The 12,201-nt window shown below is 37.8% G+C and overlaps 1 protein-coding gene across 1 annotated transcript; it reads left to right on the top strand.

Annotated features, from left to right (window-relative positions):
- Window positions 1-1,381: 1,381 nt before the first annotated feature.
- Window positions 1,382-2,749, top strand: LOC106417208. Its single transcript, XM_013858050.1, has one exon. The coding sequence runs from the start codon at window positions 1,382-1,384 to the stop codon at window positions 2,747-2,749; it is 1,368 nt and encodes a 455-aa protein (XP_013713504.1).
- The last annotated feature ends 9,452 nt before the right edge of the window (window positions 2,750-12,201 follow it).

Raw genomic sequence — 12,201 nt, 5'->3', positions numbered from 1 at the left:
TTTACAAGATCAGCCACGAACTCGGGCACCTAGAGGATTACGACATCTCTGCAACTTCGGCACGCATCAGGATTCTAATCGATGGCCTCAGCCCCATTACCAAAGAGACCATAATAGACTTTGCAACAGGGGAAGAAGCCCTGATAGAGTTAGAGTACGAAGGCCTAGAAAACTTATGCTCTCACTGTCTACGTCTTTCCCACCTCAACTCTGAATGTCCTACCCGGCCTCGAAGAACTCGTGATACCAGCCTCACTGCCCCACCGGTAGATGTTAGAGAGCGTACCGAGTTGCAAAGGCCGCTCCGTCCCAATGGGCAAGTGAGATCCTCACATCGGTCAGAGAACCGCCATATCTCACAGCACAATGGAGAGCCCTACGCTCAAAGACTTGATAGACACGGAAACCCGTTTGGTGAGCGCATATCTTCTACCTTGGTCAGAGCATCTTCCCAAGACACTAGACCAGAAGCGAGAAGAGAACCACTTATAGTGCAGTCTTCTCCACCCTACACTAATAACAGATCGCCACGTCGCCGAGCTTACGATAAAGCTTCATCCTTCTATGAGCCTGCTAGGATTGAGGCATCAGAACAACTACGCTACAGAGATCAACGCTACCAGAGCTCACATGCTGATACCCGGAATATGACATGGGTGGAGAAAGCCCCTCGTCCCCCTCTGGAACGTAACCTCAACGTAGAGGACTTCCCACCACCACCACGTATTCCTACCACGGAAGAGGTAATGGAGGAGTTACGGGAAGTCACCTTCCAGTATACAAACATTCAGGACCCAACGGAAAGTGCTGCGAGAAGACAAAGGGTCCTGGATAGTGAGGTCCATGGCCTAATGGAGAGAACAGCAGCAGGGATTATTGCAAATGCAGAAGCAGCTGCGGGGTTGAACCAACAGCTTATGTCTCTTCAGCCGAGCGCAACGACAGAACCTATTTTTGGTCACTCGGTTGAAGTAGAACAGGTTCCAGTCTCTCTTCCACTCCCTATCCCATCTACGGTCTTGTCTAGCCAAGCCCTCCCGGTACCTCTCCCCAAAAGGAGAGGACGTCCCCCTAAAACAAGAACAGAGGAAGGAGATGCTAAGAAAACTACGAACCGACGCCTACTCACAGGAGCCAGTTCAAGCAAGCGCATCATGTCAATGATTCAGCGATCACCAACAGTCCCCTCCCCTCGGACACCACGCCACATACCAGCAGCAAGTGAAAGTCCAACACATGGTCCGACACGATCTACACCTCCACAACCGAGAACTCAGGTTGTGCCCCCAGAAACGAACCTGAGCCAAAACGATGGCCAGAACCCGACTCAGACTGGCGCCCAAGGGGATTTTCATCATCCCCGACCGGGGCTTCCTTAGAAATGGTGAGCTGGAACTGCTGTGGGCTGGGGAACCCCGCAACAGTTCGACGGATCAAGGAGCTGCACAAGAGTATTGCTCCCCACATCATGTTCCTCATGGAGACGAAAAATTCCGACAACTACGTTCTCCAAGAACTCCAAGACTTAAGCTATCCTCATCACACGCTGATCTCCCCTCATGGCGTTGGAGGAGGCGGCTTAGCTCTCTTCTGGTCACAAGAAGTAGCTATCTCTATTTTATCCTCATCTCATAACTTTATCGACACGATTGTAAGCTTTAAAGGAATCAATGTCAATGCAACCTTCGTGTATGGTGAACCGGATATCTCAAAACGCGCCACAGTATGGAATAATATATCTGATATGGCCTCGGAACGAAATGGGCCATGGATTTTGACCGGAGACTTCAATGATATCTTAGAGAATAGTGAAAAATCAGGTGGCCCGCTAAGAGCAGAGAGCTCTTTCTTCAACTTCAGAAACTTCCTGGCTCGAAATGACTTGTTCGATCTATGCCATACGGGCAACTGCCTCTCCTGGCGAGGACAGCGCCACACCCACCTCATTCACAGCCGCCTAGACAGAACTCTAGTAAATAGCGCCTGGTTTGACGCCTTCCCACAAGGAAGATGCAACTACTTGAAGTTCGAAGCATCAGACCATAGGCCAGTCCATAGTGCCTTCAGCGAAAGCATGACGAAATCTGGTAGAATTTTCCGCTACGATAGACGGCTGAAGGACGTACCAGAAGTCAAAAATCTAATCAAGGCCGCTTGGGAAGGTTCGCCATCAGCCTCTGTTTCGCACAAGCTCATACAGTGTCGAAGAGCTATTGTTTCCTGGTGCAGATCACATCATACAAATAGCAGGAAGGCGATTGAGGACCTCAAAAGCAAAGTAGATACGGCTATGGCAGACCCTACAGTAGAGGAAGCTACTATCTCAACTCTTAACACGACTCTCTTGGAAGCCTACAAGGCCGAGGAACAGTTATGGAGACAAAGAAGTAGGCTTCTTTGGTTGACCTTAGGAGATTGGAACACAAGCTTCTTCCATGCGGTCTCAAAAGGGAGAAGAGCTCGGAACAAGCTTAGTGTCATGGAAAGCTCTGAGGGTAACACTCTATACGAGGAAGACAAGATTGCATCAGAGATAGCCCGGTACTTTAGCAACATATTCACGTCAGCTGGATTTGATGGCACAACGACAGTAGCCCAAGCGCTGAACCCCTGCATCTCAGAGGCAATGAATGCTTCTTTGACCTCGTTGCCAACAGCCGGGGAAATCAAGAGAGCCTTGTTCTCCATTCACCCGGACAAGGCTCCGGGACCCGAAGGATTCTCGGCCTGCTTTTTCCAGTCGAATTAGCCGGCAGTCGGCCCTGCGATCGTTTTAGAAGTTCGCAGTTTCTTTGCTACCGGGATCATGCCGACGGGTATCAACGCGACGCATGTGCGCCTCATTCCCAAAACACATACAGCGAAGACAGTTGCGGAGTTCAGACCCATTGCACTATGCAATGTTTACTACAAAGTCATCTCAAAAATCCTTTCTCTGCGGCTTCGACCTATTCTCGGCGACATTATCTCTGAGAGCCAATCGGCCTTCCTACCCGGAAGGGCCATTTCCGATAACGTCTTAATAACGCATGAAGTCCTCCACTACCTCAAGACTTCGGAAGCTCAGATCAACTGCTTCATGGCGGTCAAAACTGATATGAGTAAAGCGTACGATAGACTCGAGTGGAGCTTCATCAAAGCTGTCTTCGAACGGTTAGGTTTCAGTGCTATCTGGGTCAACTGGATCATGCAATGCATCTCCACAGTCTCGTACTCTTTTCTTATCAACGACACTACCCGGGAGATGGTGGTACCGGATAGAGGCATCCGACAGGGTGATCTCCTCTCACCCTACATTTTCATCCTCTGCAGAGAGGTCCTTTCGGGTCTCTGCTGCCGGGCTCAGAACAGTGGCGATCTTACTGGGATACGGGTGGCTAGACATTGCCCGAGACTAACCCATCTTCTCTTCGCGGATGATACCATGTTTTTCATCAAAGCCACTACAAGCAATGCCTCAACGCTTCATGCTATTCTCCAACAGTACGAACTAGCTTCGGGTCAGCTCATAAACTTAGACAAGTCCTCTATCTCCTTTTCAGCAAAAACACCACAGGAAACACGAATCAGTGTTAAACAAACCCTTGGTATAGCTAAAGAGGGAGGGGTAGGCAAATATCTAGGGCTACCTAAGCTTTTTACAAGAAAGAAGCGGGACCTTTTCTCCTCCATTGTGGAACGAATCAAGATCAAAGCCACCTCCTGGTCTTCTCGCCGTTTATCACCAGCCGGGAAACTCACCATGCTCAAGTCGGTATTGACAGCTACACCTACCTACTCTATGTCGTGTTTCCTCCTCCCCGTGGGTCTATGTAACAGCATACAATCAGCCTTGACCCGGTTCTGGTGGGATGCGGATCCCTCCACCCGCAAAATATGTTGGGTCTCTTGGGACACTCTTTCGACTTCAAAAGATTCTGGTGGCCTTGGGTTTAGGGATATATAGGCCTTCAATATAGCTATGCTTGGAAAAGTAGCTTGGCGTCTAGTCACCAAACCGGACTGTCTACTGGCTCGAACTCTCTTAGGAAAGTACTGCTACAAAGGAAGCTTCTTAACAGTCCCCTGCCCCTCATCTTCGTCACATGGCTGGAGAGGGATCATTGCCGGAAGAGACCTGTTAATTAGACATCTTGGGAAGGTGATAGGCAATGGAAACTCAACGAAAGTTTGGTCTAATTCGTGGTTATCCAGCTCCGAGGATATGAGGATTCTTGGCCCACCAAGAGAGATCGACAGAGACCTTGTTGTTGCAGACCTTATGATTAGAGGTTCAAATGAGTGGAATCACACAAAGATCGAAGCAACATGCCCGCAGGTAGCTCACCTAATCTATCTGATCCGCCCAAGCGCCCATAATATGGAGGATATATTTTGCTAGCATGGATCTAAGGATGGTATATATAGTGTACGCTCTGGCTACTACTCCTTGATAGAAGACACCAGAGGACAAGCCCATCAGTTACCTATGGCCCCCTTTAATTGGAGCAAAGCTATCTTGGCAGTGGATACATCGCCAAAACTCAAGCTGTTTCTCTGGAAATTAGCGCAAGGAGCTCTCCCGCTTGGAGAAAACCTACAAGCAAGAGGCATGATGACTAACACCAACTGCCCTCACTGCGGAGGCACTGAAATAGGAGTCCATCTTATCTTCGAATGTCCTTTTGCCCAACAAGTATGGGCCCTAGCCCCCATCAAACCGAACCCAGACTACACCAGCTCTACCTCAGTTCACAGCGCCCTCACCGCAGCCTCGAGACTGGTCTGTCTTCCCCCTTCGGGTATTGCATCTGATTTCTTCTCTTGGCTATGCTGGAATATCTGGACTGCTAGGAATCGGCTTCTCTTCGAGAACAGAACATCGCCAGCCATCTCTATTGTAACAAACGCCTTATGCAATGCGAGGGAATGGATGCTGGCTCAGGATAAAAAACCCGACTCTCCACCACGAGCTTCTTCCTACCTACCATCTATATCCTTTCCACCGGAGACAGCGCTCTGTAACTCTGACGCAGCTTGGACTACAACCATTAAGCGGGCAGGCCTGGTATGGATTCTAGGCAACACCACTACCTCGCCACAAGTGTCGGGCTCCTCTGCTTCTTCTTTTGTCTCGTCACCACTCCTCGCAGAGGCCTTGGCCCTACGGGAAGCAATCCGTGCAGCACACGCTGCTAACCTCCCCAACGTCTGGATGCGATCCGACTCTCAAGTGCTCGTTAGAGCAGTCAACTCGAAGAAATTTCCAATGGAGCTCTATGGAGTTTTAATGGATATCGAGTATCTATCTTCCCGTTTTATGTTTTTTCTGCTTTCCTTTATTCCGCGAGAGCAGAACTCTGCGGCTGACTCTCTAGCTAAATCTGCACTTTGTATTGAACCGGCCACTCTTCAGGCCTGAACCAAGTTTCTAATATAAAGTTTGTTGTTGATCAAAAAAAAAAAACTTGTCATAATATTCGATTAAGCAACCGTATATATATTAAATACACGTACATGTATATATCATCTATTCTCAATAGTTTACGTGATTTATTCTCAGAAATATGCAACTTTATACGTATTTATAAATAAGTTTATTATTAGTGTGCAGAAAAAAATGTAGACCAAGGGCATCGTGTGAAAAGAGATGTGGATAAGATATTAGTTGGTTACTTGGTTTTGGCATATATTCTTCCGGACAAAATTACATAATTTCCTTCGTTTTATCCGGCTTTTTTTTGTAAACGGAGCATCAGCTACACCAATTCTTCAACGAAAAAGAGATAAGGACGTGACACGGCACCAGTATATTAATAAAAATGAAAAAATGTTAGAAATAGAGATTGAGAAAGCATAACTTGCCGTCCAAAAAAAAAGAGAAAGCATAACTCATAACTGATTGCTTGTATAGTTCTATTCTATATTACATGGAATCGGAAGCGGATACGCGGAATCGGAATCGTATGAAAGGGCAGAAGTGAGATTTAAAAATAATAATTAGAAAGCGGGTACATGTTGGAAGCGTATATCGAATATATATATTAAAATATAATAAAATTTATGACTAAAATTATATGATTCAAATTAAAAATAAAGCATTTATTCATTTATAATTTTTTTAATGATTTCATAATAAAACTGTTACAATACAAATAAAATTAAGTTGACAAAAAATTATTATATTAGTTATTTTAAATATTTCATAAATAATTCACACACTATATTTGAATATATATGCTATATCTCTAATAAAAAATGTCAATGCATAAAGATAATTTGTAGTATTAGTTTGAATACTTGTATATTTATATTCTCTCTATTTTATTACTTTTAAATTTTAGACTTCATATAAAACCAAAAATAGTTTTATATGTTATTTATTTATGACATTGTGATTTTTAAATGGAAGCGTAATTCCAAAACGGAATCGTAATTTTCTAACGTGTTTTTAAATAAGATATTTTAGAAGCATTTTGGAAGCAAAATTCCATAAATTTCCACAAAGTTATGATTCTGGTTCTGAAACAGGAAGTAGGCGTCCGATGAAACTTCCCTACAACGTAGGTTGCATTACATATTTTAAAAATATAATATAATATAATGACTACATATTTTAGAATTCTCATTTACTAACTGAATTTCTGCATACAAAAGTACTCAAATGTGTATTTGAAAAATCAGAGGCGGATCCATGTTATAAAACAAAGGGTGACACATGACATAGGTTAAAGTCAAATATTTGTGAGTTTAGCCATTTCTTACGACGAGAAAGTAACTTAGACTATCTCTAAATGGTTCACTCTATTTTTCACTTTAAAATAAAGTAACTCTATAATAGAGTTGAATTATACTTCAATAGTACTTTGTTTTAGGGTGCAAAATACAATCATGAAAAAAATAAACAATTAATTCTATATATAGAAAACCCATTTTTCACTCTATTATAGAGCGAGAAATAGTGTACAATTAAAACACTTTTACTTTAAACTGTAATGTGAAAAATAGAGTGGAATTGAAGATACCTTTAATTGACTACAAGTTTCCTTTCTTAACCCCTCTATTCTTGAGTTTAAACCTTTTAAATGCTGATTTTTTACTGATTTTTATTAAAAATTAGGGGGTGTCCGCGCTACGCGCGGAATTGTTGATAATTATTTTTCTTGAAAAAATGTTTTTATTTTATTTTTATGTGTGTCATTTTGCCATTTTGATGCCATTTTTGTTAAAGGTGGTATAGTACACTATCAATAAATGTTACAATTAGGAATTCACTTAATTGGTCGTTTTGTAAAGTTGATATTATTAGATTTAAATCATATTTATATAATATTATTCTTTTAAATAAGTCAAATGTAAATATAATGCAAATTGAAGAATGAATGGTTAATAATATAATATGATATATCAGTATGGTTTTTTTAGTATTTGTTTCGTCCAAAACCTAGCAATTATTGGTTACAATATCACAATACCTATGTTTTCTATTGTATGTCAATAAGTTTACTGAGTAAATTCACTCTAGAATAAAATAAATATATAATTTGTAAATAAAATAATAGAAAATAGTAAAAATAATAAAATAATAAAAAATTATGTTATTATTAGTTGTGGATAAATTAAATAGTTAAATATATTTCTATTATATTTTTATATTTTTATTCATCTTTGAATTTTAGGGAACAATAAAATAGATTATCAAATTCATATAATAATAGTTAGTGCGAAAAGGATTAGATAATCCCCAATTATTTTATTTTATTGTTATTAAGAGTATGACATTTTGGATAATGTAATTTTGTGGTCGATTTTATTTGTAAGAGCATTATTTGGTTTTTTTAGTGTGTTATATAGTAGTAGGTGATAGGTTAATATATTTTGTGTTTTTTTTTACCAGTAATGTGTTGTTGTCTTTATAGTACTTGTTAGTAATGAATTGAGCATATAATGTAAAAACAAATTAATTTTCAATAACTTTTCATTTAGGCTTTGTCGATTTTAAGATTAATGGTTTCAATGTCAAAATTGGGTTATATTTTTTCATATTTTTGAACATTATAACTTTTAAGATGTTTTTTTCCTCTCCCCATAATTTGACCTTGAGCCGTCACCAACTTTGTTTTTCGTTTACCTTTCTAGTGTGTGGTGCTTCTCACCCTCACCGAAAAAAGACTCACCTCCTGCTCTTGTTCTTCTTCGCCTTCTTCGTCGGTGAGATTATAAGGAATTTGTTGTAAATTGACTTTATGAGTTCCAAATTGTGTGGTTGTTTCTCATAACGTTGTAGGTTTTTTCAGTCAATATTGAGTCAATATTGGTTGCTCCTCTTCTTCCTTAGATTTTGGCTGATGTTAGGAACTGCATCTTCTTGGGTTGGGTCAGATTTTAGTCGTCTTTGATGTTGTCTTCCTCGTCGTTGGCTTACCGTCAATAGTCCTTGCTCGTCTTGGGTTTCAAGATCTAGTTTTTGGGGATCTGACTTCTATGCTCTCTTTCATAGCTCGAGGACAGCTCCACAGTTTGCTGATTTTGTTTTGTCTCTCTTTCCCTCTTTGTTTTCTCATCTCGTTGCAGCTTTCATCACTGCTCGTATCTCTTGTAGGTCTCCCTTTCACCATGCTTACCACTCCAGGTTTGGATAATGTTTTCGTTCATGTGTATGCTATGTGGGCTTTGAAGGTTATTTATGGTCTCAAGATTATTCTCGGATTTCGCGGTGGTTGGTTTCTATTATCCCTCCCTCAAGTTATTTCTCTTCTCTCCATGTTTCCTTTGGTATAGGTGTGTGAAGTTAGTCTCTTGGAGCTTTGGTCCCCTCTATCAAAGCTTTATGTTTCTTCGCTTGCATGTGCGCCTTGTTTGTTCTTGTTTAGTTTGTGAGGTGTTTCTTACCTTTTTGCTAGTGGTTGTGCTTCCAGTACTTTAGACATGTATCTTTCTGCTTCTTGGTGACATTGGCCTTCCGATTATTATTCCCCCTCTGATCCGCTTTTTTGGTTCTTTGCGTTGGTGCTTGATCGCGCTTATTTTTGTTCGGGAGATTGCTTTGTTTCAGATTTTATCTTTTTATCCTTTTTTTTATTTTTACTTGTTCTGGCCAAGACACTTAATGGTACAATGAGGTAAGTTAGTCTTCGTTCTTGATCTCCTTTCAGCTCTAGACCTCTATTGAATTAGTGTTACTATGAAATTTTGTTTTCCCAGTGATAATGGAGGTTTTAGGTTTAAATTTTGTGTTGTGTTCTAATTTCTTATTTTTAGTTTGGTTATTTTATAACTTTAATAGTAAAATAAATATATAATTTTAAAAAGAAATAATATAAAATAGTAAAAATAATAAAATATTGAAAGTTTATTCTATTTTTAATTGTGAATAAATTAAATATTTAAAATATATTTATATTATTTTACTTATTTTTTAAATTTTAGTGACCAATAAAATATATTCTCAAACTATAATGATAGTTAATGCGAAAATGATTAGATAGTGCACAATTAGAAAGTGATGAGACAAATTGTAATAATTTAAAAGAAAAAATATCTAAAATACAAAAAGAAAAAACATGTGGACATATGTCAACAAATCCATCTTCCACATGGCATAAAAAGAAAACAAACTCTACTTTATATATATAGATAGATAGATGTTTTAAGCTGGGTAAAGCCCAAACTTTTGAAACTCTTTAAAAACAAGGCTGGATCCGCCATTGTGAAAAATACAGGATTACGAAAAACTCAAAAACATGTTTTTGTGATGAAAATTACTTTAAATTTTTTTTGAGGGATCAAGTTTTTAAGTAGATGTTCTAGAGAAAAAAATACCTATTTTGGGTTTATATGTCCAGACATGGATCAAATGCTAGAATGAGACAAAGGAGGCCAAAAAAAATCTACAATGGACCTCTTCTATTTTTAATTAAAAAATGAATTAAAAAATAAATTAAAATTAGGGGAAAAAGACTATAAAGCCTAAAGATTTAAACATATTTACTAACTTATGCCATTACTATCCTACCCAGATTCGACCTGGATCCAGACTCGAAACCTAATCCAACTTTAATCATAATCTTCTTCTTCTTCTTCCTCTTTTCTTCTCCATTAATGTTCATCCACCTTAAAACAAAATCAAAATTTTTCTTTAACTATCCATCAAATTTATCTTTCTTTTCCCAAATCGATCATCCCATAGTTATGTTTAATCAATTATATTTTATCTGGAATCAATTTTCATCTTTTACGTACAAGATTTAAATAAAGAAGAACGCAGAGTATAACTAATACAACTAGTACAACTCCAACTAGTACAAATCAAATTAGTACAACTAGTACAACTACAACGAGTATAACTAGTATAAATAGATTGAGTATAACCATTATAACTGATACAAGTAAAACATGTATAACTAATACAACTTTGCAATTAATTTGGTGAATTTTATTTTTTGTTTTCAGCGTACGAAGATGATAAAAAAAAGATGATGTAGAACCAAGAAGATGTTGTTCTAATCTTTCTCATCTGCATGTATCAAATACATGAATAATATATTTTTAATAATATTTGATTTGGATAATGATTTGTTTATAAGTTGTACTAGTTATACTAGTTGTACTATTTTAAAAAAAAAATCATCTTCATCTTTTTGCTCTTGAGGTCAAAAAGATAGATGCGGAGCTAGGAAAAAATTCAATCATGGTTCCAAAAAACACGAGTCACCTGAAAAAGAAGGAGGTAGCGTCGGCAATGAGTAAGAGTGACTCACTGGCGATGAACAAAAAGAACTTTATTGTGAAGAAGAGAGATGCCGCAACGAAGAAGAAGAAATATGCACTGAAGAAGGAGAGAGATGCGGTAAAGAAGAGTGAAGTCGTGGCTAAGACGAAGAAGCTCAATGGTGGTGTCCACAGTGATTCTAGGGTTGAGAAAAAGAGGAAGTGGGTCCCAGCCGAAAGAGAGAAGAAGAGAAGAAAGATAGTGTGGCTCATATTAAAGGAGATGTGAGATGATTTAATGGTTGAGAATGCACTTTCGTTAAGGGTAGTATAATCATTTATACTAAATAAAATAACAAGTAGTTGTGTCTGTTTTCTAGTTGTACCTCATGTATATAGTTATACTAGTTTTTGAGTTGTACTGGTTTGTGCATAGTTGTATTTTTGCAGTTAAATCAAAAATATTAGTTGTACCACATAATAAATATAATTACCTCAGTTGTACCACTTATTTATGTTTAAATGTCTTTGCCCGGTTACAATGAAATCATCAATTTCGTAAAAATACATTTCATGTATGTTTTCCAAAAATTAAGTGGACAAACATGTTAACAAACCTTAAAAGTATAAGGTAGATCATGTAAACTTGCGGAGTTCTGTAATAATTTTCAAAAAAAAATTCCAAAACTTCAAATAAATTAAGAGAAACTTTATGAGTACATACCAACTAAGATATTTGATTTATTTTTCTCATATAGAATACTAATTTAGTTTTGTCAATTTCTTAAATGTGAAAGTTGTACCAGTTATACCAGTAATACTCATCTAATATATAATAAAAAAGTATATCAATTGTTTATATGTCTAGGTTTAGGGATTGTACCAATATTTTTACTTCATAGCTCTATAAATATATGTTTGATGTTTGTTTATCATGATAATATGACTAATGTAGTTAATAAACCTCAAATAACAAATGAAATTTTGTCATCATATACCAATTAGGATATTTGTTTGTTTATTTCATATGTTAAAAATATGATTTACTAGACGTGTTAATTATAGTAGCTACATATTCTATATAGATTATAACATTTATATATCAGTTATAAAAAAAATTAATATGTTAAGTTGTATGAGTTATACAAGTTTTACCTAGTCAAATGAAAGAATGAAATAAGAAAGATCGTGTGGCTGTAATTGAAGAAGGAAAAAATGATCATGTGGTTGAGATTAAAAGAAAAGAGAGAGAAAGAGATATGAATGTAATCATGTGGCCAAGATTAAATCATAGATAAGATGAACTAATGGACATGATTGATACTTCATTAATGACATTTTCGTAAATATCATATTATCTTCTTTCCTTATGATCCGACGGTTCAGATTTAAATAGAGAGAAAAAGATTCAATGACTTCTATTGCTCTTTCATTAAGGGTAATATAGTAGTTTTCTAATTATTATCCCCCATAGATTTTTTTTTTTTTTTACGACGAACGGCCATTCTATTA

This window comes from Brassica napus, chromosome C9 (assembly GCF_020379485.1).
Source record: "Brassica napus cultivar Da-Ae chromosome C9, Da-Ae, whole genome shotgun sequence".
NCBI lineage: Eukaryota > Viridiplantae > Streptophyta > Magnoliopsida > Brassicales > Brassicaceae > Brassica > Brassica napus.
This window is presented reverse-complemented; position numbering and strand designations above follow the sequence as displayed.